At 34.4% G+C, this 25,053-nt stretch overlaps 4 protein-coding genes across 8 annotated transcripts; 3 read left to right on the top strand and 1 right to left on the bottom strand.

The window, feature by feature from the left end:
- Positions 1-1,329: 1,329 nt before the first annotated feature.
- Positions 1,330-15,911, top strand: LOC120770205 (latrophilin Cirl). Of its 5 annotated transcripts, none has more exons than XM_040097456.1 (16): positions 1,330-1,370; positions 2,382-2,515; positions 2,972-3,161; positions 3,236-3,783; positions 3,846-4,214; positions 4,280-4,593; positions 4,662-4,989; positions 5,968-6,195; positions 6,257-6,476; positions 6,599-6,839; positions 10,333-10,498; positions 12,219-12,448; positions 12,531-12,628; positions 12,831-13,017; positions 13,091-14,883; positions 15,322-15,911. In XM_040097456.1, exons 3-16 carry the CDS (start codon positions 3,127-3,129, stop codon positions 15,764-15,766), a joined length of 5,202 nt encoding a protein of 1,733 aa, XP_039953390.1. In that variant the 5' UTR covers positions 1,330-1,370; positions 2,382-2,515; positions 2,972-3,126; the 3' UTR covers positions 15,767-15,911. The 5 variants fall into 5 exon arrangements, with proteins under 5 accessions (XP_039953390.1, XP_039953388.1, XP_039953387.1 ...); XM_040097454.1 differs by having other exon boundaries at positions 2,382-2,551; XM_040097453.1 differs by having other exon boundaries at positions 2,382-2,625.
- Positions 15,912-19,563: 3,652 nt separating this feature from the next.
- On the top strand, positions 19,564-20,340 carry LOC120770573 (vacuolar protein-sorting-associated protein 25). Its single transcript, XM_040098154.1, has 2 exons — positions 19,564-19,695; positions 19,759-20,340. Exons 1-2 carry the CDS (start codon positions 19,643-19,645, stop codon positions 20,231-20,233), a joined length of 528 nt encoding a protein of 175 aa, XP_039954088.1. The 5' UTR covers positions 19,564-19,642; the 3' UTR covers positions 20,234-20,340.
- Positions 20,341-20,447: 107 nt separating this feature from the next.
- LOC120770571 (nucleoporin Gle1) lies at positions 20,448-23,037 on the top strand. The gene is made up of 4 exons (XM_040098151.1): positions 20,448-20,660; positions 20,723-20,971; positions 21,025-22,098; positions 22,160-23,037. The coding sequence occupies exons 1-4, from the start codon at positions 20,649-20,651 to the stop codon at positions 22,844-22,846; spliced, it is 2,022 nt and encodes a 673-aa protein (XP_039954085.1). The 5' UTR covers positions 20,448-20,648; the 3' UTR covers positions 22,847-23,037.
- Positions 22,957-24,675, bottom strand: LOC120770572 (zinc finger CCCH domain-containing protein 15 homolog). The gene is made up of 4 exons (XM_040098152.1): positions 24,507-24,675; positions 24,085-24,387; positions 23,888-24,025; positions 22,957-23,827 (listed from the first exon to the last, which is right to left on the bottom strand). Exons 1-4 carry the CDS (start codon positions 24,573-24,575, stop codon positions 23,117-23,119), a joined length of 1,221 nt encoding a protein of 406 aa, XP_039954086.1. The 5' UTR covers positions 24,576-24,675; the 3' UTR covers positions 22,957-23,116.
- Positions 24,676-25,053: the final 378 nt, after the last annotated feature.

Below are 25,053 nucleotides of genomic sequence, written 5' to 3'. Positions count from 1 at the left end.
TAAACAAAAAAAAAATTAAAACAAGTGAGTTATACTTTATTTAATTATGCTTAATTTTTTTAGTTTTAAGATTAAGGAATTGATTAATTGTTTTAGTACTTAAACTTATGATATGCGATAAAATGTGTAGTTACTTAAATAAAGAAGAATGCCATTGTTAATATTTGTATAGATATGTATGTATAAGTATTTGGAACTGTGTATATACATACATACATTGTATGTGATAGTTGTTATTGCAAAGTGTCTAAGCGGCACTGTATAAACTCTATATTCAATAATCCCACTAACTTATAAATTTGTCAATATAAAATTGATGTCGTTGTTTGCCATAGTGTCTGTCAATAAAATTTAAAAAAAGTATTAAATTTGTCATGTCTTTTATTTGGCTAAGAAAATATACAAAAATTATAAAATTTTAATTGATGATGGAATTTATGTATGAAAGGCTTTCAAAATGCAAATATTTAAATATTTTGTCTTTGGTTTAGCAAAGCAAACTACTTTTGTTTGTAAATACCGACGTACATACATATGTATATGGAGTGAAGGGGTAAAATTGGGGACAGGAAATAAAATACCCGAACACATTTCAACCTTGAGACCAATGAATGAAGCAGCTTGTACACATATGCATTGTACATATGTACATAAGTACATATGTATGTATGTATGTTTCTTAGCCAGCAGCTAACTAAACTTATGTATAGCTGTACAGGAAAAAGCACCAGCTGTTCTTACCCATATGAGGGAGCAAATGCTTTAACAGCTAGTCGATAGTAGTTCCTATTGGTACAGCTCAGAATGCTTCAAAAATAAATATTATGCTGAAGAGACAGCACTTGACTACAAATAAATTTTAATTTTTAGCGAGCCTGTGGGAATAAATAGTTATCGATTGGATATCGATAGCAGAAGAAAGTTGACTTAAGTTCGTTTCTATTGGAGGGTATTTCAAAACTTATCCACTTAATTTGGAGCCTCGTCTGTCGTTTTCATGTTCGTTGATTAAGGAAGATGAAGTGAGTTAATTCGTTTTAATTTAGATTTTTTATGATAAATTGCTTTACCGCGAACATAAATTTGTACAGAAATGTCAATCAAAACATACATAATTTATTTAAAATAGAAATAAAATAATTAAAATTTGAACATAACGCATTGAATTTCATTTAATATTAATTTATATGTATGTGCAATTACGTATCTAAGTAGTTTTGGAGACTTGAAATTGTCTCCGCAAACCCTCAATTTGGTTTTTCTGAAATCCACTAGTTTTCTGATTCCATTTTGTTCGCCCAATTAACATTTTCGCTTTGCATTCGACATTTATTTAGTGTAGAGAATTTTTACAAGTAGTCAAATCAAAGGTGTGTAGCTCCAGAATATTTTTGTGTTATTTGTCATTTTAATTACATTTAAATAGTCAAATGTGCATAAATATAGTAAACAGCAACTATAGATGATGATTGCATCAAAGGTTTTTCGAAAAAAGTGAAATTTGAAGAATTTTTCTTTGTTTAACTTTGAGCCATCAATTGACTGGGGAAAGTTTTTAACAGTAGGCAAGTGAAAAATGTCGGGCGCCGCTGTTAAAATGCTATTTATACAAGCCGCGCTGTAAATTGAAGCGCAATTTTAACAGCATGATGTTGCTAACCGCTGTAAATAACATTTATAATGTAAAGTGGTGCAGCAGCAGATGGTTGTGTTGGCCTTTGTTAGTAAAATAAATTCTAAAAAGTGTATTAAAAACCGGAAAAAATTAGCTGAATAGATTTTAAATACTAAAATTGTGTTACAAAATCAAAGTTTTTCGGTGATTTTTTTTTATACATACTTTAAAAAAGTCGGCTGCACTTACGGATAGTATGTTATAAAAAATGTAGCTCATGGAATATTAAGAACTGGAACACTTAGCATTGCATTGAGAATGCATTGTTGAACGTTGCACATTTCGTGTTGTGTCAATGCCGATGCATACAATTGCTCGTTGTTCGGGTTATTTTCATGCTTGCAGCAAAAGTGCTCGTTGCTTTATTGCTATCTCTTTGGTCGTAATTGGAATGTGCTGTGAATGGAGATTTTCCCTTTCACTGTGTGCTTTAACGCTAAAAGTGCTTACGGAGTGCATTCCATTGAAATCCAGTAATACCTTCTGGTATTTACTTATCCTCACACACCACATTAGTGCTTATGGTATTTCAATACATTTTATTTGTTTTGTGGTTCATGAATGTGTAGGTACAACCTATATCAGTATTTGCTTAAAAGTCGCCATTTCGTTATTGTTTGATTGAATTCGGCGACATGCAGAACTAAAATTGATGTATATACAGAAATTTGTTCAAATGTTGTTAATTTTGTCCATTTTTTTACAGTCTAGCCGCACTTATCTCCACTTCAACTATGACTTCATTTCATGAGCGAAAAAAACGGACGGAAAGAAAGCAGCATATGGTGACTCATCAACATGGCGATGTATCTTGAACTGGTTCACAATATGTCTGGAGGTGTACGCTGAGTTTTAACATTATTACAGATGGCATTGGTATTTATGAACATAAGCAACAAAGCTAAGAAATCATGTGGCAGGCATGCCTGGAAGCATTCTAAGTATCTAACGTAGGCTAAAAACATGATTGTGCTCACAAATTATTGCTATTTGTATACTTATGTATTTAAATGTTACATGTTTATAAAATCATACATTTGCCATGCATAGCTTTTAATCTATTTTCAGATCAACATCATCCAACCAATCTAAACCAAACCAAATCAACTACAACAACGACATTTAACACAACCTTTTAATTACTATATTTATAAAAATGCATATAATACATTATATAATTCATTACATTGTATATTTCATATGTCTATGTACGAAAAATTTCTTGCTCTGTTGCAAAAATTAAAAATTAAACAACTTTTTTTTGTTTATTAATTATATGATTTCCTCTTTTAATAGCGCCCAAATACCAAACTGCATACGCCTGTGAAGGTAAGAAATTAACAATAGAATGCGATCCAGGCGACCTGATCAACTTAATACGTGCGAATTACGGACGCTTCTCGATAACGATATGCAATGACCATGGCAATGTCGAATGGAGTGTAAACTGCATGTTCCCAAAGAGTTTGACCGTTTTGAATTCAAAGTAAGTATCATTTCACAATTATAGGCATGCATTACGACATCCCATTATTTTCTACATTTCGTTTTGTGTTTTAGATGCGCACACAAACAAAGTTGCAGTGTGCTTGCAACGACGAGTATGTTTGGCGATCCCTGTCCTGGTACACACAAGTATCTCGAGGCGCATTACCAATGCATATCGGCGGCACAAACATCAACCACCACCAATCGACCCAGTCCGCCATGGGTGTTAGCGAATAATCCACCATTGCTTGCGAATGGCAGCACACTAATTAATCCAAGTGTGCCGTTGCAACCGCAAGGACCAGGGCGCCTACCACTACCTGCCAATGGTGGCATTCCATCGGCAGGTGGCCTATGGCATACACTGCCGCCAACGCCAGGTCCACCGCAACCCACATTACCAGGCGGCCGTCTTAAAGGTAACTATAATACAACGGTGATAAAGAATTCCAACAGACATGATGGTTTACCACCACCACCGCCGTTGCATCATCATCATCATACGGGACATCATGCAGCAACGCCTGTGGAAGGTGTCACTGCGGCTGATAGTACTGCCAGCAATACGCGACCAACGGCGAAAAATGATTTATCAACGCGTACGCCGGGCACAAATCAAAGTAAGTCAAGCAAATTCATTTAATTCTTATATGCTTAAGTTGAAACACATAATTACGCATAGCCAAATCACATGTGGGTCCGTCCAACACAACCACCACACCCAATACGCGCATACTGAGTGGTGTTGGTGGCAGTGGCACAGATGACGGCACCATACTCACCGCTAAAACCGCACAAAATCGTGGCAATCAACAGCAGAGTACCGCCACACAACAACATGCTGCTGGCAACAACAATAACAACGTAATGGGCGCTGAAGGTAGCGGTGGCAGTAATGGTATACGCACCATAAACAATATAAATAACCTCAATATGGGTTTGGGTGCGGTGGCCGAGGATGAATCGAATATGTTCTGCGGGCCAACAAATGCGCGTAATCTCTTCTGGAATATAACACGCGTGGGCGATGTAAATGTGCAGCCCTGTCCAGGTAATATACTATGCAATAACTGCAAATACCCTATGTTTATATGTAAATATAAATTGTTTTATTAGGTGGCGCAACTGGCATTGCCAAATGGCGTTGTGTACTTATGAAGCGCGTCAACTACAAAGATGAGGATGGTGGCATAGCGGAAACCACCACATTGCGTGCAATACCACGTACTAATTGCAGCAGCAGTAATGGCAACAGTAGCTGTGAAAATGCCGCTGATAGATTAAGTCAACGCATCGGCAATTTCGAGCCCACTTGGCATCCCATGACGCCAGATCTTACGCAATGCCGCAGTCTGTGGCTAAATAGCTTGGAGGTGCGCGTAAATCAACGCGAATCATCTGTTATATCGATAGCAAATGATCTATCAGAGGTTTGTATAAAGCTTTGCACATTTTTTGTACTAAAATTATGTGTTGACATTTAATTACTTGCTAATAGGTGACTAGTAGCAAAACCTTATATGGTGGTGACATGCTTGTAACTACGAAAATCATACAAACCATGTCGGAGAAAATGTTCCACGACAAAGAGACCTTACCAGATCAGCGCCAGCGTGAGGCTATTATATTAGAATTGCTACATGGTGTGGTAAAGACTGGTTCAAATTTGCTCGATGAATCACAATTGTCCTCATGGATGGATCTGAATCAGGAAGATCAAATGCGTGTTGCCACATCATTGCTGACTGGACTGGAGTATAATGCATTTCTTTTAGCCGACACCATCATACGTGAACGCAATATTGTGCAGAAGGTCAAGAATATACGTAAGTAAAGGAAATGATGGAGGAAATTACAAAAAATTCTAATAAATTATAATTTTCAAAAAAAAAAAAAAATGCAATTATAATTAAAAACATTTAATTGTAACTAAATAAATAATAAATTATAATTTCAAAAAAATATTTAATAATATTTTTTTTTGAAATTTATAATTATAAATAAAAGTAAAATTATAATTAAAAATAATTTTCCAAAAAAAAAATTTAATAATTATTTACATTATTATTATTTTTTTATTATAATTAAACAAATTAAATTATAACTAAAATAATTTAATTGTAATAAACAAAAAAAAAAATATAATTAAAAAACTTAAATTATAATTTACAAAAAAATATAATTATATTTTCCAAACAAAAAATATATACATATATACATATGTATACTAAACTATAATCCCAAAAAATATTATTAAAAAAATTTTAAATTTAATTATAATTTACATAAAAAATAATATTTTTATCGATATAATTGTTTTTGGTTTTAACGAAGTCAAAAATATTATTTTCCAATCCAAACAGATTATTTTGAGTCATTGTTCTGAAATAATTGAAAGAAATTATAAAATAACTGTGGATTGTATAAAATAATAATTAAAAAAAATCAAAAAAAATTTAATAATTATTTACATTATTATTATTTTTTTATTATAATTAAACAAATTAAATTATAACTAAAATAATTTAATTGTAATAAACAAAAAAAAAAATATAATTAAAAAACTTAAATTATAATTTACAAAAAAATATAATTATATTTTCCAAACAAAAAATATATACATATATACATATGTATACTAAACTATAATCCCAAAAAATATTATTAAAAAAATTTTAAATTTAATTATAATTTACATAAAAAATAATATTTTTATTGATATAATTATTTTTGTTTTTAACGAAATCAAAGAAATTATTTTCCAAGCCATAGTTATTTAATATTTCTCTTTTACTTCTTCTCAGTGTTGTCTGTGCGTGTTTTGGAGACTAAGAACATTCAGGGCAATGAAGTGTTCCCCGACCTCGAGCAATGGCAAATCAGTGACGACCGCATAGAATTGCCGCGCACCGCGCTCGTGGAAAACAGCGAAGGCGGCCTTGTGCGCATAGTATTCGCCGCCTTCGATCGTTTGGAGTCGATCTTGAAACCGTCTTACGACCACTTTGACACAAAAAGTTCGCGCAGTTATGGTAAGTTTTACTATAAAAAAACATTAAACCTTAATTTTTTACTCAACACGTTTCAAAATAGTACGCAACACAGCCTTGCTGGCCAGCGAGCGCAACGATTCGGGCGCAAGCGCTGATTTACAACAACAACGCATACGCATACTCAATAGTAAGGTGATATCAGCGAGTTTGGGTAAAGGACGACACATACAGCTCTCACAACCGATCAAATTAGTCTTGCGACACATCAAAACCGAAAATGTAACCAATCCGACTTGCGTCTTTTGGAACTATATAGATCAGTAGGTCACATTTTTTGTACACACACGCTTACATTATAACATAAATTATATAATAACATTTTAAATTTATTAAATTATAACATTTTAAATTTATTGTGCAACACTTCATTTGCCTCACACAGCGCATGGTCAGCGAATGGCTGCACTTTGGAGTCAACAAATCGCACGCACAGCATTTGCATGTGCAATCATCTCACCAACTTTGCCATACTCATGGATGTCATGGACGAGCACAATCATTCGCTGTTCGGCGTCTTCGATGGCAATATGCGCATACTCATCTACATAAGTGTCGCCATTTGCCTGGTGTTCGTTGTCATCGCCTTGCTCACGTTGAAGATATTCAATGGCGTTTTCATAAAGGTAAGCGGGCGACGTAATCGACGTGGTGGTGGTGGTAGTCAAATCGGCGGCGGCAGTCAGCGTCAACGCAGTGGCCGTCGTCAAAATAATATACGCGATCAGACGCATGAAACGCTCGCGATTACCACAACTTCTTCTACGACAGCAGCAACTGCGTCGGGCGGCCAACCGGCACCCACAAATAATATACAAAATATACAACAACAATTGAATTTACAACACATTCCAAATATAATGGGTGCGGCGGCGGGTAGTCATCTTGGCACAACGGCGCCCACAAATTTCATACAACACAATTCCATACGCAATTCCAATCGCAACAATTTGAATGCGAATAATTTCAACTTGCAACAGCAAGCGGCGGCGGCACAACAACAACAGCAGCAACAGCAACAAGTTGTGGCTGCTGCTGCCGCTGCCGTTGTCGTCGCCCAACACAATCAACGTAATTTACAAATGAATAATTTGAATTTGAACTTGAATTTACAACCGGCGCATCATCACAATCCGCACGGACATAACCTCAATCAGCCGGCGACATCCACACATATGCACGTTAGTACGGCTACGGCACATACGACACCGCATCACGGCAGCATGGAGACCTCGATGAGTAACACCACATCGGTGGCGGCGATGGCGGCCGCTGCCACAATCGCGGCGGCGCTGCAACATGCCGGCAGCAATAATAATTTGAATGTCAATCGCAATAACAGCAACAACAATGTGGGCGCCAACAATCGCTTGAGCGATGCGAATACGAATACAAATAATATTATAATGCAAGGCAATATGGAAGATTTACAGTATAAGTGGTGGTGGTGGTGAAATGCTTTGTTTACTGTATAATAACTAAAATTTATTTTAAGTAGTTTATAGGTTATGTATATGTAAGTATATGTGTAGCTTAGTTTAGTCGCATGTGAAAAATCTGAAAAACAGCGTATTTACTTAAGTAGCATTGCATAGCATGTTTGAAAGAAATTTAATTTTAATTTTAAATTATTTTTATTTAATTTTAAACGCATTTCATTGTTATCTGTACTGATTACTGTAGTAGTAAATGTGATATACTATTAAGTATAATTTTTTTTAGCAGTGACGTAAGTAAATTTTATATTTTAGTGCCTTATAATATATGTGTATTCTTATAGAATTTCATAACATACATTTCTTAGTTTTATGCGCTATTTAGTTTGTATGTTTTATGTAGCATTTTTTGTTTCGTTTTAGTAAATTTAGCTTTTAGACTGCATATCCATTTTTATGTTAATTTTTGTTTATATATATTTTTTATATAAGTTAGCTTAAAATATATGTATGTATTTAAATTTGACATTTATTTCAAGTCTTATCACATCACATTTCATGCAAAATAATAATTAAAATAATAAATGTCATTTTGTCTATTTGAAAACTTGAATTTTTTCGTTCATTTGTCATTGTGTTCATTAATTTAATTAAATTTGTTGTAATTATTGTGTAGTTTTTGTTCTTTAATATTCGTCTCATTTGCTGTTTGTCTACAACCTATCCTATAATATCCAATAATACCAAAAACCACCACCACTTTACTATAAAATTATTAATACAGTTATAAAACAAAAGAAATACTTAAATTTAAGCACGAAATTAGAAAAAAACTTATTTGTATTCTAAAAAGTCAAATTTAAGTTTCAAAATTATGGCTGCAAAAAAATTATGGCAAAAACGCATATTTTTATATTTGACATTTTTTCGAACAATTTTCACTTTACCAAACAGTTAATATTCACAATTTTTGAATTTAAATTAATTTTTTTTAAGTTTTTAAATTATGGCAAAAAAACATACATATTTTTATATTTGACATTTTTTCGAACAATTTTCACTTTACCAAACAGTTCAACAGTTAATATTCACAATTTTTAAATTTAAATATTTTTTTTTTAAGTTTCAAAATTATGGCAAAAATATTTTCGAACAATATTAAACTTACAAAACAGTTCAACAGTTAATATTCACAATTTTTAACGAATTTTTGCTAATACATAATTTTTTTAAATTTTGTTACCAATTTTTATTTATATTTATTTTTTGAATTTTTGCTAACTTAAAATTTAACCGTACGAAAATTACAAAAACTATAAGCGTCAGCTGTCACTTGTTGTAAAATTAAAAAAAAAATTTAATTGCATAAAAATAATTTTCAGTCACAAAACAACTTTTTTTGTAACTTCGAATTTAATTTTTTGTAATTTTGAAACAATTTCGTTTTTTTCTAACTTCGAAATATTTTTTCCATATTTTTTTTTGGGAAATTTGAACTTAACTAACTTCGAAAAAATTTCGAATTTAATTTTTTGTAATTTTGAAACAATTTTGTTTATTTTTCTAACATTAGAATTGAATTTTTGTGCGGTTTCGAATATTCGAAGTAAATTTAAATAGCTTTCAAAAAATAATTTTCCATCAAGAATTAATTTTTTTTGTAACTTCGAAATATTTTTTCTAATTTTTTTGGAAACTTAAACTTAACTAACTTCGGAAAAAATTTCGAATTTAATTTTTTGTAACGATTTGACTATACGAAGTAAATTTAAACAGATTAGTTTACATAAAAATAATTTTTCCTCAAGAAACAATTTTTTTTGTAACTTCGAAAATTTTTTTTCGAACTTTTAAACAATTTCTTTTTTTTCTAACTTTGAAATATTTTTTTGATTTTTTTGGAGAAATTTGAACTTAACTAACTTCGAAAAAAATTCGAATTTAATTCTCTGTAATTTTGAAACAATTTTGTTTATTTGTCTAACATTAGAATCGATTTTAACCGAATTTTTGTGCGCTTTCGAATATTCCAAGTAAATTTAAATAGCTTTCAAAAAATAATTTTCCGTCAAGAAACAACTTTTTTTGTAGTTTCGAATTTTTTTTTCTCTAATTTTTGAACAATTTCGTTTTTTTCTACCTTCGAAATATTTTTTCTAAACTTTCTTTTCTAACTTCGAAAAAAATTCGAACTTTTCTTGTAATTTCGAAAGCAAAATTTGGATTCAAAATTTTTTTTGGAACTTAAAGAAAACTATTTCGATTTTTTTTGCAATTTTTAAAAGAATTAAACTTTTATTTCGGTAACTTCGAAGAAAATTTCGATTTTATTTTTTGTTTCTGTAACTTTCAAAAATTATATTTTTTTGTTTAGTGTAATTTCGAAGAATATTTTCTATTCTTTTTTTGTTGCAATTTCGAAACTTTTTCTTTTTTTTATAATTTTGAAAAGTATTTGCTTAGTGCTTATATAACTGTATTATTACTCTACAAATTACTTGCATTATAAATTACTGTTTTATCTACGACGAAAAGCTGAGCGCAACTGCTGTTAATTGTAAACCACCACCTACAACAACAGCAAACTATCTTTTATTTTCACTTGAATGACATAAACTGCTTTTCAACTTTTTTGAAAGAATTTTTCCAAATTTTCGCTATTCTTTTTTCATATTTTTTGCAGTCTGCGCGCACTTCCATCTATCGCAGCATTTATATATGCCTACTTTTCATTGAAATTCTTTTCCTAATTGGCATTGAGCAGAATGAGACGAGTATCCTTTGTGGTTTCACTACTGTTTTCCTACATTGTTCGATATTATCGGCGATAGCGTGGTTCTGTTTCGAAGGTGAGTTAAGGTTTTATAATTCCTTTTTTGATTCTTCTAGTTATTAAGTCGTCAGTGTTCAATTGAGGGTCAGTAAGTGATTTTGGTAATTAAAAAAAATTATGAAAATCCGTTATTTTAATTTCATTTGATACACAAGGAACTCTTTTTGATAACTTAAAGTATATTCTTATAATTACCGTTTATTTTGTCGAGCAGTTTATTTTTTATGCTATGATAGTTGTGAATATACATAATATTGGAAAAAATATGAACTCCGAATTCCGTAACAGCATGGTTAAAACTAAAAGATATGAGCGAAATTTTCAAAATAAAAAATAAACAGTAGATTATATCATAAATAAAAAAAACTATGATGGCAAGCCTTAATTTCCAATACTAAACTATTTTTATTGCTATATTTATTTATAATCATTGATTTTTTGTTTTTCTAATTTTTTTTAATCTAAATTTATTTCTTAATACCATTTTATTGGCAATTTTAATTTTTTAATTGTTTTTTTTTAATATACTATTTTTTCAAACCTAGTGCCACGTTATAACTAAAAATTTATTAAATCGAACCAAAACTGTTCAAGTCCCTAGGTAGTGAATATATGGACTCAGTGCTTTTAGTTGACTTTTTACCGAAAATATCGGTCAGTATGAGATATATATAATTGAAATTCAGAGTGAATTCTTTCCTGTTAGTAATATATCTGTGTGCTACAAATGGGTCGTTCGTGTCAATATTTCCCTTAGTCGCCATATACATATGCACCTAATATAAAGGTTTTAGAACTTCCGGCTGACTTTATATCGCATATATTTTTATTATAACGGTGCAGAATGAATAAGATCGTGTGAAAACTCGCAATAAATCCTATGTGACTAAGAAGCCTTATACTTATACTTACTTGAAGGAAGCTGGCTTTAATCCAAGAGTATACCCAAGAGTATAAAGTGTTCGGTTATCGCCGAACTTAGCCCTCCTTAATTATTAATTCAATTTTTTTTATTTCTAATATTTTTTTTATTAAAACTTTTTTATTTAATTTTTTTTTTGAATTTAAACTTTATTATTTATTTTTTATTTTATTATTATTTTTTATTTTTATTATTATTTTATTATTATTTTTAATTTTATTATTTTTTTTTCATTTTATAATTTATTTTTTAATTTTTTAATTTTATAATTTTTTTTTAATTATATAAATTTTTTTTATTTTAATTTGTTTGTTCTATTCTGTCTTATTCGATTTTTTTTGAAATTCTATTTTTAGTTGTAATATTTTTTTATTTATAAATTTCTTCATTTCGAACGTTTTTAAAAAGAAACTTTTTTATTCTAATTTCTGGTTTTTATTCTAAATTTTGCTTTTACTCCGCATTATTGTATTAAAAAATTTATTTAACTTTTAATATTTTTAATTATGTTTTCTATTTTAATTCTGATTTTTATATTATATTTTTTCAAATTTTTCGTTTTTATAATTATAATTTTTACAATTCTAGTTTTTTTAAATAAATTTTATTATTTTAATTTATTTTCATTACATTTTTTTCCAAATTATTATTTTTTTTATATCTAAATTGTTTTTTTTTTTATTTATTATAAATTTATTTTATACTATTTATTTTGTTATTCCATTTTTTTATTCCAAATTTTTGTTTTCTTTTATCTAATTCTAAATTATCTAAATTTCTCAAAAAATTTCTATTCATCGCAATTTTTTCTCAGCATTCCAATCGTATTCCACACTAACCACCGATGACATGTTACTCGAAGTTGATCAGACTTCCAAAGTGAATTGTTACTATTTACTCTCCTACGGTTTATCCCTCACAATTGTGGCCATTTCACTGGTCATTAATCCAAATACCTACACACAAAATGACTTTTGTGTGCTGATGGAGGCGAATACGCTGTTCTATTCGAGTTTTGTGGCACCTGTGTTGCTATTTTTGCTGGTAAGTGCGAATGTATATATTTGTGTAAATAAATTTTACTTGGGAACGATGGTATTCAATGCGGATTTGTGTAATATTTTAGAGTGCTTTGGGTTACACCTTCTTGTCATGGGTCATCATGTGTCGCAAGAGTCACACAACGCTGAAAAATAAAGAGCATACGCGACTCGCCAATGTGCGGTAAGTAAAATCGTAATTGTACAATTTCCGAATATATTGTTCAGATCGGACCGGTTAAAGCACACTGACTTATCAACACCAAGATAATGATCCTTTTATACTCTTTTACGCTATAAGAAATGCATATGAAATGTGAATAGCTTTATAGCTTCGCTGAAGTTTTTTCTTGTTTGTAACATTTTTTTTTTAATTTCGTTTACAGTTTCGACATGCGTTGCTCCTTCATTTTCCTACTACTACTAAGCGCCGTATGGATATCCGCCTATTATTATCTACGCCTGGCCAAAGCGGAGGACGACTTGGCCGTTGTATGCGGTTATCTTTTCATTAGTTTCAACACACTAATGGGATTGTATATTTTCGTGTTTCATTGCATACAAAATGAGAAGGTAAGCTGCGCAGGCGCTTAACCTTATACAAACATCCTTATTTCTTAACTTTTTTTTTTATAATTTCCTGCAGATTCGTCGGGAATATCGTAAATATGTGCGGCAAAATTCTTGGTTGCCAAAGTGTTTGCGCTGCTCGAAGGCCTCAATTTCCTCGGGCATCGTCGGCAATAACGGTATTGGCAGTGGTAGCGGCAGTGGCGGTGGTATCGGTCCAGGCAACGGTAGCGGCGGTGGTACACTTTCCGGCACACATCGTGGCAACTCGAACACGGTGCAATTGAAAAAGTCCAAATTGCCAATCGGCGGCGAGGGTTTGGTATCAGATGACACCGGCGGTATTATATCGGCCGCTGAGGATGCCATTATTGCATCATCAGATTGTGAATTGAATGATGCGCGCAATCTGTCGTTAACTAGTGATGCCGATATGGATACGGTGAAGGGCGCCGGCGGCAATATGACGTTGCAGCACGGCAAGGGTGGCCACTCCATTATTGATGCCATGCAAGGGCATATTGTGCTGGAACGCGGTGGCGCGAATGCCGTGCACTCAGTTGGCGGCAGTGGTGGGCTGCGTACGCCCAGCGCTGGTCACACTTCACCCACCTCATCGGCTGGCTCGACGCATTTGATTTTCGGTGGTCAAAAGCAGCAAATGATTGGCGCGGCCGGTGGACCACAAGAGGCGTACTACCATCAACCGGATTACTATGGTTGGAAGCAGCAAATGGGTAATCCAGTTGGCGGCAACAATAATGCATTGAGCCTGGCACATCCGCGCGATTACGTCGGTAACGCGGTTGCGCCCCAGCAGGCGCATGAGTTCTTCTACTGGACGCAAAAGCATCAGCCGCATGGCAAGAAGAAGCGCGGCAGCGGTATTGGCGGTGAATCGCCGAGCGGTTCATTGCACAGTCGCACAACAGCGGCGTCGCAGCAAATACTTTTCTATCCGTCATACAAGAAGACCACGCTGAAGCAACAACAGCAGCAGCAGCAGCAACAATATCCGCACTACGATGAGGCGGTCGGTGCTGCTGCCTACTATCAGCAACAACAACATCAACAGCAGCAACAACAACACCGGCGGCATGCATCAGCGGCCATGATGCTGGCGGCACATCATCAACAGCAACAACAACAACAACAGCAATTGTCCTCAGATGAGGAACAATTGGAGCCAGCAGCCGCTGCGCATGCGCATTTGTTGCATTTGGGACGACGCGCCAGCTCACAATTGCCACCACCGCCAGCGCCCGCATCGCACGCCTACCATTATCCACATCATCACTCGCCAGAGTTTATGGGTGTCGCACACACGCCAACACAGCGTTACTATAGAAATAAGCATTCCAACTGTGATCTGAGCCACGAGGAGTACGACCCGAGCGGACGCGCGGGCAGCGAACAGTACTACAATCAAAATTCAATGGGCGGTGATGGGCCGGTTTATGAGGAGATTCTCAGCAATCGTAATTCCGATGTACAACATTACGAAATGGATTTGAATATGTATGGTCGTGATAATGACGATGTCGACGACGATGATGATGATGATGACGATGATGTAAACGATTGCGACAATGATGTGGTAGTGAACAATGGTCGTGGCGGTGTTAGTAGTAGCGCTATGCGTCGGCAACAGCTGCGTCAAAGGCATCATTATGAGGCGGCGCGAAATGGCGTCGTTGGCGCAGGTGTAGGCAACAGTGGCAGTCGATATGGTCACGCGGAGAGCGGCGCGTCCAGCGAGGAGGACGACGATGATGGAGAAAACGCGCAGCGACGCGGACTGCCACAGGGTGACGAACGCATGCGGCGACTGATTGCCTTGCAAGATGAAGAGTTTCAGCGGCGGTTTCAGTAAGTATTGAAACTTTTCGTGTATTAATTTTGTCTTTTGACTATAACTGTAATTTTTGTCTCCTTCTCGCTCTCCCCTCTTGTTTTCTCTCACTCCTTTCCTCTATCTCTCTCCCTCTCTCTCAATTCCTCTCTTCTTCTCCTTTCCACTTTCTCTTTCCTTTTTATTTCATTACTCTCTCATTCCCTATCTCTCTCTCTTCTTCCCTCTCTTTTCCCCTTTTTCTCTCTCTTTCTCCTTCCACTCACTCTTTTCCCCCTTTCTCTCTCTATCGTCTCCTTTCCACTCTTTCTTCTTCTCTCTCTTTCCTCTCCTTTCCCCTCTCTCTTTTCTTTCCTCTGCCTTCTTTTCTCTTTCCCTTCTTATTTCTCTCCTCCCCTATCTTTCTTATTTCTGTTTCACGTCATTCACTCTATCTCTTTCTTTCCCTTCTACAGAAGGCAACGCAAGAAAGCCGAGGCCTCATTAAATGATAAAACGGCAGCGGCGGCGGCATACTTTGATCACCACAATGCGGCAGCGTCAAGCGGTGCGACGGTTTTTGGCATTAGCGGCGGTGGCAGTGGCGGCGCGAGCTCAATACGCGCCATAAAAAAGATCTCACCGAATAATCGAATAGGTGTGCATGAGTTATTCACGACGACTCATAATAGCAGCGGCGCTGCGGGTGGTGGTGGAAGCGGTCTAGGTCCGCCCTTACCGCCGGCAAATCAACAGCCAGCGCAACAATATCCGCTGTCGAAGAGGCAACAAGTGTCGCCAACAACACTAACAGCAACAACACCGTCATCGTCGCACACACAACCAATTGGCCGGAACATTTCTGCAATGCTGGATGAGAACAATACGGTACGTTGTTATCTCGAACCGTTACCCAAATGAAGTGCATGCGCATCTCAACCAACCCACACATAGGTGAGGTAGTGTAATTATAAATATATATAAGCTTAACTGCAGAGCGTATGGCAAAAGACAGGCTATAAGAGCGTAAGACATTAGTGTTTAGCTTTTGTTTTTTCGGCTGAAATCATAGCTCGGTTTATAGGCATTTACTAATCGTGTATGTATGTGTGTATGTCATACGTGTTAAGCGTCGGTTGAAGTAAGGAAACTAATAATAATAAATTATGAAATGTTAAAAGTAATTAAAAACAAAAGGTATATTATAAATGTATGTATGTATATGACAATGAGAAACTATAAAACTCCTACTGCACACCATACGATTCCCAGCACAGCTGCGCGAAACACACACACACACACTCAAGAAAACCAAGCCATTGAGTTTTGCAGTTGTAAAAAGTATGAAACTTTTTGTTGTTACCTTTAAAGCTTTAAGCAACTATTAAGTAGCAATTTTTTTTTTGTTTGTTAGGGCACGCTTCTTGCAAGTATACGTCGTTTAACGCAGATAATAGTGGAGGTTAAATTTTATTTTTGTTTTGTTTGACTTTAAGATTTTTAAACGGTGGATTTTTGTTTAATTTTAGCTTTTACATTTTTAAAGGGAGTATGTTTTATTTAATTTTCTAAACTAAATTTTATGTTTTTGAATATATTTCGCTTTGCTCTCTATTTATAGTTTAACGGATTTTTTTTTTAACAAATATAAAAATTAAAATAACTTAACATTTTTTGCGTTCAAAAATTAACTTCGTTTGCTTTAAAATATGCTTAAAATTTACAACCTGCAATTTTTTGTTCAATATTTATTAAGCAACTGTCATGCAGAAATTTATAAAATTTTCCCGTAATCACCCTGTTATTTTATTTGTATACATTTTCTGCGTTTGTTTTGATTTCTTTGGTTGACATGAAGATTTATTATTTTTAATTATTTTTTCAACATTTATTTAAAAAAACAACATATACAACTTTGCGCTATTTTAAAACTCCTACCGTTTTCAATGACTGCCTAATTTGTCAAATTTTCTTAAAACTTATTTCGTTTATTTCCTAAATCTCTTTAAATTGTAAAAAAAATAATAATTTAAATGCAATCAACATAGTCTTTAAGTGCAACTAAAAACTAACGCTTCTACTGTAATTATAAATAAGCGCATAAATATGTTAATTAATTGAAATTGTCAAATTTTTGCGAATTTGGCGTCGTAACTAAAAACTAAACTCCAAAAGTCGTTTTCAAAACTAATTGAGAATCCTACAACACTTCACAATCAATAAATTTTCAGTCTACCAAACTTTCAAAATCCGTTAAAACCTACTTACATAATTGCTAAAAAAATACAAAAAAAGCAAAGGTCCTTTAAACTTCAAACAAAATAAATAAGTAAATAACTAAAAACGCTATCGAATACCTCCACTCGAATCCTGTCGAACTAAAGTTGTTGTACATTAGTGTAGCTACTGACCTATGAGAATGAGAAGGCAAATAAATGTTCAAATAATTATTGTGTGTGTAGTTGTGCGGCCACAACAAACGCATGCACTAACCAATGTTGTTGTTAATTGTGTATTTTCACGGCGAGGCGCATTAGTTGCTGGAATAAATTTAATGCATAGAAGAAAATTGAAATTGTGTCCCATTGCCAGGATACAATATATATAGAAACATGACAGCAAATTGTGGTCCAACAATAACAACAGCAACTTAAATTACAAAATCGCACCAACTAAATCTTTCAAACAAATAAAAAAAAAGAAAAATAGGCAAACTAAAAAATTGTAGTGTTTTAAAGTGTATAAACAATATAAATCAGCCTCTAGAGAAAATAAATGAAAACTTTTATGAAAAGTGTTGAGTATTAAGTAATGGTTAAAAGCAAAAACTAAAGCAACGGTTTATATGCAACCCGAAATAGTTCGCGATAATGAAACAATCTGCATGTAGGACACTCGTATACATTTTCTATGTGTTGTTGTAATTTACAAATCGCTGCGCACCAAAAATCAGCAAAACAAAAGCAAAAAGTAAACTAATAAATTAAATGCAACACTTTAAATAACAATAAACGCAAGTACTTTGTATTTAGTAATGACGAAAGAGTAGCATGAACGTTTGAAAAATAAAAACAAAAAATGAAACGCGTAAGCATTTAGGCGTAGTTATGTGTGATTTTGGCGAAAAAAAAATAAAACACGAAGGATTGTATTAAAATTATAGCATATTTGTAGCATATAAAAATACTTGCGCACACAAATTGTGTAATTTATATACTTGCATATATACATATGTATATACATGCAATAAAATTGAGTACTATGCATACATTTATAAATATTGTACTAAAATTTAATAGTAATAAAGCAGATATAGGCATTTATTACATTGTAAGTCTAAAAGAAAACGCAATGCAATTTTGTTTTTATTTTTGTTATTTTTTTTTTAAATGCTGCTATAAAAGCAGCAAAAATGCGTTGCGATAATTTTGTAACTATAAATATTATATATGGCTGAATTTGATTTTTTATTTTGTATTGCAAATAATTTCACTGTATGTATGTATATTAATAACATAGTATTGCTTTTGTTTATTTTTTGCATATTATAACGATTTTTTAATTTTGTTTTATATGTGTACACGCTGCCATAGCTCTATGTAACTTGTATATTTGAAATATATTGTATGTAAAACAAATTGATGAGTAAATAATGTTTAACTGAGAAATATATACACTAAAAAATAGTAAATAATAAAAGTTTAGTATTGTGTTGTTGCCACAAACGTCGTATAGAAGGCGCAGAGCAAATGCTGAAATATGAAAGGAATCGTGAAAAAAAACTTTAAATGTATATGTAAAATAGCAGTAAGTTTCGCGCGTACATTTATAAATATTAAATGAATAAATAAATCTATATATACACATATATACGTATATATACATATATATAAGAAAATAAAAATCCAAACAAAAAAAAACAAACAAAAGAGTATGTATCGATCATGTTTATGTCGCTGAAAGTGTGTGTTTTAAAAATCGCTAATATTTTCACGCAGTTGAAGGTTGGAAGGCGTGACGTCGTAAAGGTTAAAATCTGGTCGGTCCCATTTTGTATATTAAAAAGTCTATAACAAAATATATTGAAGAAAGAAAATATTTATCGAAGGAATTCGCAACAAAAACACAATACAAAGACACAAAATGAAAATCGCAAGAAGAAAAATTATATAGCAAGAAATGTTAAAGCATTTTTTTCTAAAAAAAAATAAGTAAAAATGTGTATATTTAAATATACTAAAATCATTTTAATGTAATAAGTGTTTGTGTTTTATTTATAACGTAAACGGAATAGAGTGACCAAAATTGTTTCCCCGTCAATGCGGTCGGAACGGGCCCGAATTTTAGCCGGCCAATGCCTGTCAACCTCACACCGTTCCCTGAAATTACAGGAATATTAACTGCAGCTATAACAACAACAAAATTTGTTTGTTACTCTTGTAAGCGTTATCGATAATTATTACGGCATAACACTTCTGATTTCGAAATCATCGGATATAGCAACATTTACGACCATCTATTAAATGTTAGTTATTTATCGGAAATAGTTACGATATTTACATAAACAATGCACAAATTATTTTTCAAGGTGTTTAAATGTTGCTTATCAATTTCACCATATTTATATTCGATAACGCTTTACTAGTATGTTGTGAACACCACATTAGTATAACATTGATATTGCTGACACCCTGTACATTTTGTAGACGTCATATCTCATAGGTTAGTCACTTTGCTAAAAATTGAAAACAAAAGTTCATTTTTTACCTGCATTTATTGTAAACATTACATATTTGCATGATGACGGAATTTGAATGGCCATGGGAATATACATTTCCACCATTTTTCACGTAAGTTTATTAAGAACCACATAAAAAGCTATTACTATGCTCAGCATTTCTTTTCCTGCACAGCTTACAACCACATGAAGAAACACGTAATCAGCAAATTAAAGTGTGGTCCGATCTTTTCTTGCGCTACCTCAAATATTTAAACAAATTTCAAGTGAACATTAATGAAAATACATTCCCACTTTTTAACAATGACGTCATTAAACGACGTTTATCGCCTGAAACAATAACAGTGATATTGGAGCAACTGCAACGTACTGGGCATGCAGCGCCATTGGACAAACGACGTATAGAGTGGCAAGTATATAGCTATACACTGGAAGAGTATGCGAATATGGTTTACGATTGGATACAACAGACGGGACAATTGAATACGATTTGTACACTGTATGAGATTGCGTCAGGTGAGAACTCAGAGGGAACAGAATTTCATGGTGTAGATGAGGCTGTGCTACTAAATGCGTTTCGTACACTGGAAAATAAAGGCAAGTGTGAAGTGGTGCAGTTGGACGATAGTTTCGGCATCAAATTCTTTTAAAATAGATTTTATATTTTAAGCATACATACATAAATATGTGTATAGTGTAAGTATTACTCATGGCTGTTAATGAAGTGGTACAGGTATAAATAAAAAAATCAAAATATCATTAAAACATTCAAATTATGATTACCATATGCATTAAAAAATCAACAAAAAAAATAAATTTTTCTTTTGTTTTGTCAATTTGTTTGTTTTGTTAATCAGCTGTTCGATCGAAAGCAAATTTACTGTTGTTATTTTTCTGACATCCACCACCCTATGTTTCAAAATACCATTCAGTTCCACTTTTCATCAACATTTATGCGCCAAAACAGCTGCACAGTTTGGTTCAGTTTTGTTTACCGATTGTTAAATTTTTATTATATGTAATTACAAATCTTAAGGAAAAAGTTGCAGATCTCTATCGTTTATAATGGGTGAAGCGGTAAGTGAAATAATTGTCAAGGAACCATTAAAATTATATCGTTGTCTTTTTTTTTATATAAGGGTGTGGAGATCGAGATTATTGAATTAGGCGATATTATGAAGCCACATGAAATAACGTTCCAGCATGCAATTGAAATTTCATCCTTGGTTAAAGAGCGCACAATTGGGCCAGATTTACCAGATTTGCAAAATGAGAAAGCGAACCTCGCATCGAGTACACCTAAAAAAATTACACCACAGAAACAAAAAACGCCGCAGAGAAACGAAAGTTCATCTAAGCTAATAATACCCGTATTAAAACCATCCACAGTAAGTAGCAAGTTTAAAAATGCTAAATCGCTCTAATTTGTTTCAAATTGAAGTCATTGGACTATGAACTTGTCAGCGCTACAATGTTCCTGCGCGACGCAGAGGAGAAACGCAAAAAGCAAGTGCGTCAGCAAATGCTTGAAATGCGGGAAAAGCAATTGGTAGTATTACGTGACAATGCATTGCGTCAGCGCGAGCAGCAAACCAAGCTGGTGCAAGACTTAATCGCGGAGAGGCAACGCACAGATGCACAGATCATACAAAAGGCTGAAAAACAGACAGCGCTCGAACTGCAGGAAGACGAACGCGAAATGGATGCTATGCGCCTAAATGCCAAACGTCAACTTCAACTCTTCTCATTTCAATGTGTTGCAAAGTATCACGGCGTGTTTCGCACTAAATATGAAGCAGTTGCCAAGGCGCTTATATCCATCGATAAGCAATCGTTGCTGCCGTGTAATGATTATAACCGCCAGTTGAAAGAATTAGTCGAATTATTTGATCAGCTCACTAGTAAAATAAAAACAGACGAATGCGGTGCGGCGGAGCTGAAACTTGCCGATAGCCTATGCAATAAGATGGATGATTTGCATAGTACAATACATGACGACCTGGATGCGTTGCTGAAGCAACAAGAGCAAGCTCAACTAGAAGAGCAGCGCAAAGCGGCAGAGGAAGAAGCGGTGGCTGCCGTATTGGCATTGTCACAAACCACAGAAGTACCAGCTGAAGCAGTAGCAGCAACACCACCACCCAATGCAGAACAAGCCCAAGCGGGCGCTCAAGCAGTAGACTTACAACAGAGTGTTGTGGCACAACAAACAGTGGAAGCACAACAAACCATGACGTCGCAACAAACAATGCAACCACAACAGCCAACACAGTATGTAGCACAACAAACAGTGCAGTCAGAGCAAGTGGGCCAACCTGCAGCAGCAATAAGTGCCCAGGAGTCAACAGCAGCGTTGGCATTCTATCAGGAGATTCACGGTTTCTATCAACAAAAGGTTGATAGCGTGAAACCACTACAGACTGATGAGAGTATGAAAAAGTATCGTTTCGCCTGCCAAAAAGCCATTAATATACCGTTAAATGCCATCTCCGCAGTCAGCCCACAGCATTTGCAGGTTAGTTTCTGGCAAGTACTGCAATATCACCTTTTTAATAATTCGTTTTACAACTCAATAGGATAAATTTGAACGGATATTTAACTTTCTCAATGGACAACCGCTCTCCACTGCAGATGGGCAAGTTAGTGCCAACGATCATCCCTTGGGACGCAACTATTGTCTACTACTAACAGCGAAACGGTTTGTTAATCAGGGCGAAACAGCAATTTCCAGCAATCCACAAGCCGCTTTCCCAGTCGCATCAGTTGTGGTTTCACTATGGAAGCTTATACCAGATTTTGGAAAACTTTTCTTAGCTTACATATTTAAGGAGTCACCGTTTTTAGTGCCCTTACGTGGCAAATCGGTGGAAGAGTATAACGATCTGAAACGTCAGGCGGGTATAACACGTTTATATGCCGCTGTCATGATAACAAATGGACGACGGGCTGAAGGCCCCGAACATCCATTTGGGTTGGAGCACGCTTGGCGTTGGCTGGTCGACTTTAGTAGTCTTGAACCACTGCCCGACATTAGTGCTACATTAATATTAGAAATGCTACAGACACTAGGTTTTTCGATGTGTCGTGCTTATGGCAGACAATTTACGAAGCTACTTTTACACATACAACGCGATTATTTCGCAAAACTAGCGCAAGTGGATGAAGGTGGTCCGCGTACGCGCTTGGAAATGCTCTTTATGAATTACTTGAATCAGCAACAGATTCCTGAGCCACAAGGGATGCTACCAGCCTCATTCTGGTAGTCGCGCGACGGATTTTTTCTTTTATCGTATACAATTATTGTTTTACAACCATTGTGCTTGTAGTATTTTATGTTTTGTTTCACGGATAACACAAACAAATTTCGAATTAATTATGATGTCATTTGAAAGTAGAAATTCTAATAAAATCTCGCATTCCTCTGCTATAATTAGTGGAGCACGTTTGAAAATGTTACGAATTCCATGATATTCCTTGGTTTTAATATTGTTTTCACCATTCTGTATAGATACAACAAAATTTCTTTACTGGCATTAGTCGTCATCATCATCGTCACCATCTTCGATATCTAAATCTTCCAGTTCATCTACGAGACCCATAAACAGTTCTTTGTTTATGGGTGCCGCATCATTGGCAGGTGTGCTATTATCATCGTTTGCTGCAGCTGCTGCTTCCTCTTCAGCCGACTGCTTTGCCGCCGCATCGGATTGTTCCTGCAGCCGTGACTCTGATGCTACTGTACCCGAACCATCCGCTTCCTGTGCTGCCAGCGAAAGCGCCGTTAAATCCAATTCTTTAAATTCGACAGCGTCTTCATCGTCCGAACGCTCATAATTATCGAATGCAGCATCACCATCCTCCATTGGGCCGTCATCGACCAGATCTGGGTTGAAGCTGAACATTTCTCTACCTGAAATACCGAATTGTTTGCCTTTGCTGAAGTCATTCTTCTTCTTCTCCTCCTCAGCAGCCATTTTATCTTTCTTTTCCTGAATTTTGCGTTTCTTCCAAGCCAAAAACGTTTCCAGCGTTACCCGCGTTTGATTTGAACCCAATGCGGCACGCTCCCTTTCGATAAGGTCAACCAATGAAATCTCGCTGGGTTTGTCAATATTCTTTTTATCTTTCTTTAGCACATAACCTTGCGGTAATGCGTGACGGTAAATACATTTCTCACCGTTGGGACATTCCCAGAACCAACCGTATTTGGATTTTTCCACTGCCTCCAAGAAATATTTGCAGATCTGTAAAATTATATTTTAAATAAATAGTAAGTCGAAGAAAAAATAAATATAATTTCTTACAATATCAGTTGTTGGCCTTTTCTTTTCATTGGAGTGCTTCTTATCCACCACTTCCTTCAATTTGGCATCATCCCAATTGGCCATGTTGTCATCGGGATCATCATCGCGCATATCAACGTACATTGAACGCTTTTCGGTCTATACAGAAACAAATAAATTTAAGCTCAAACAATAGCTCAGATTACAAACAAATTCACCTTCTGCTCAATGGACAAGTCGTGAGAGAATTTGCATTTATCGCCTTTTGTGCAACTACCCTGTTTGAAGAACGCACATACTACTGATTTCGGATCGGTACCCTTTTCAACCTTTTGTCCTTGCACCGGTCGGAAAATCAAGGCCAATTCACGTTGTTCTTGCAGTTTTTTTTCCTTATCCTCCTTTCGCTTGTCGCCATCGGTACGTGGGTGTTGACCACCCGACTGCACTTGTTTCTGTACTTGCTGTATGAATTTTTGTTGTTTGGAACCCTTTTTATTCTTCAAGCCAAAAGTCTTATCCTGCATTTAGTTGAATGTATTTGTTAGTTTGCGGCGGACACGAATCGACATCAGCAATAAAAAGTTAGGTTAGGTCTACTTTGACATTCCTTTAGTATATAACTCAATAGACATCTTACCTCAATGATCTTCTCTTTCTTCTTTTGTTCAGTTTTTTTGCTTGCCGCTGGTGCTTTTTTTGGTGGCATTTTGGAAAGCTTGCAGTTCCTTACAGCTTAGCAATTTACTTCGCCCGTGTGGCTAAATGAAAACAGTTCTTAAAAGAAATATGAAAATTGCATTCGACAACTAATTGTCAAAAGGCTGCTATCAAATGTCAATAGAGCAATAGAAAAATGACAACAATACAATGTCCACAAACAGTATTGCCATTCCAGTTTTCACAAGTGGATTAATTTTTAACACTTTTAATTTTAGTTTTAATTTTTTGTACATACATATATATATATATTTTAATTGATTTTAATTGTTTAAAATGTTAAATATAATGAAATAATTTTTATTATTACTTTTTCTTTAATGAAATTTCCATAAAATCTCAAACTTCGAGAGTTCATTTCTAGTTCGGTACCATATAAGCCGGACTTAACAGCACTAGGACACATTTTTGGAGTATTATCACCGTATTTCCTATTTTTTGAGCCAAAAGGCGCCCTGAGTTTGGTG

The sequence above is a fragment of the Bactrocera tryoni genome, chromosome 3, assembly GCF_016617805.1.
Source record: "Bactrocera tryoni isolate S06 chromosome 3, CSIRO_BtryS06_freeze2, whole genome shotgun sequence".
Lineage (NCBI taxonomy): Eukaryota > Metazoa > Arthropoda > Insecta > Diptera > Tephritidae > Bactrocera > Bactrocera tryoni.
The sequence above is the reverse complement of the archived record's forward strand: the minus strand, read 5'-3'. Positions and strand labels throughout refer to the sequence as shown.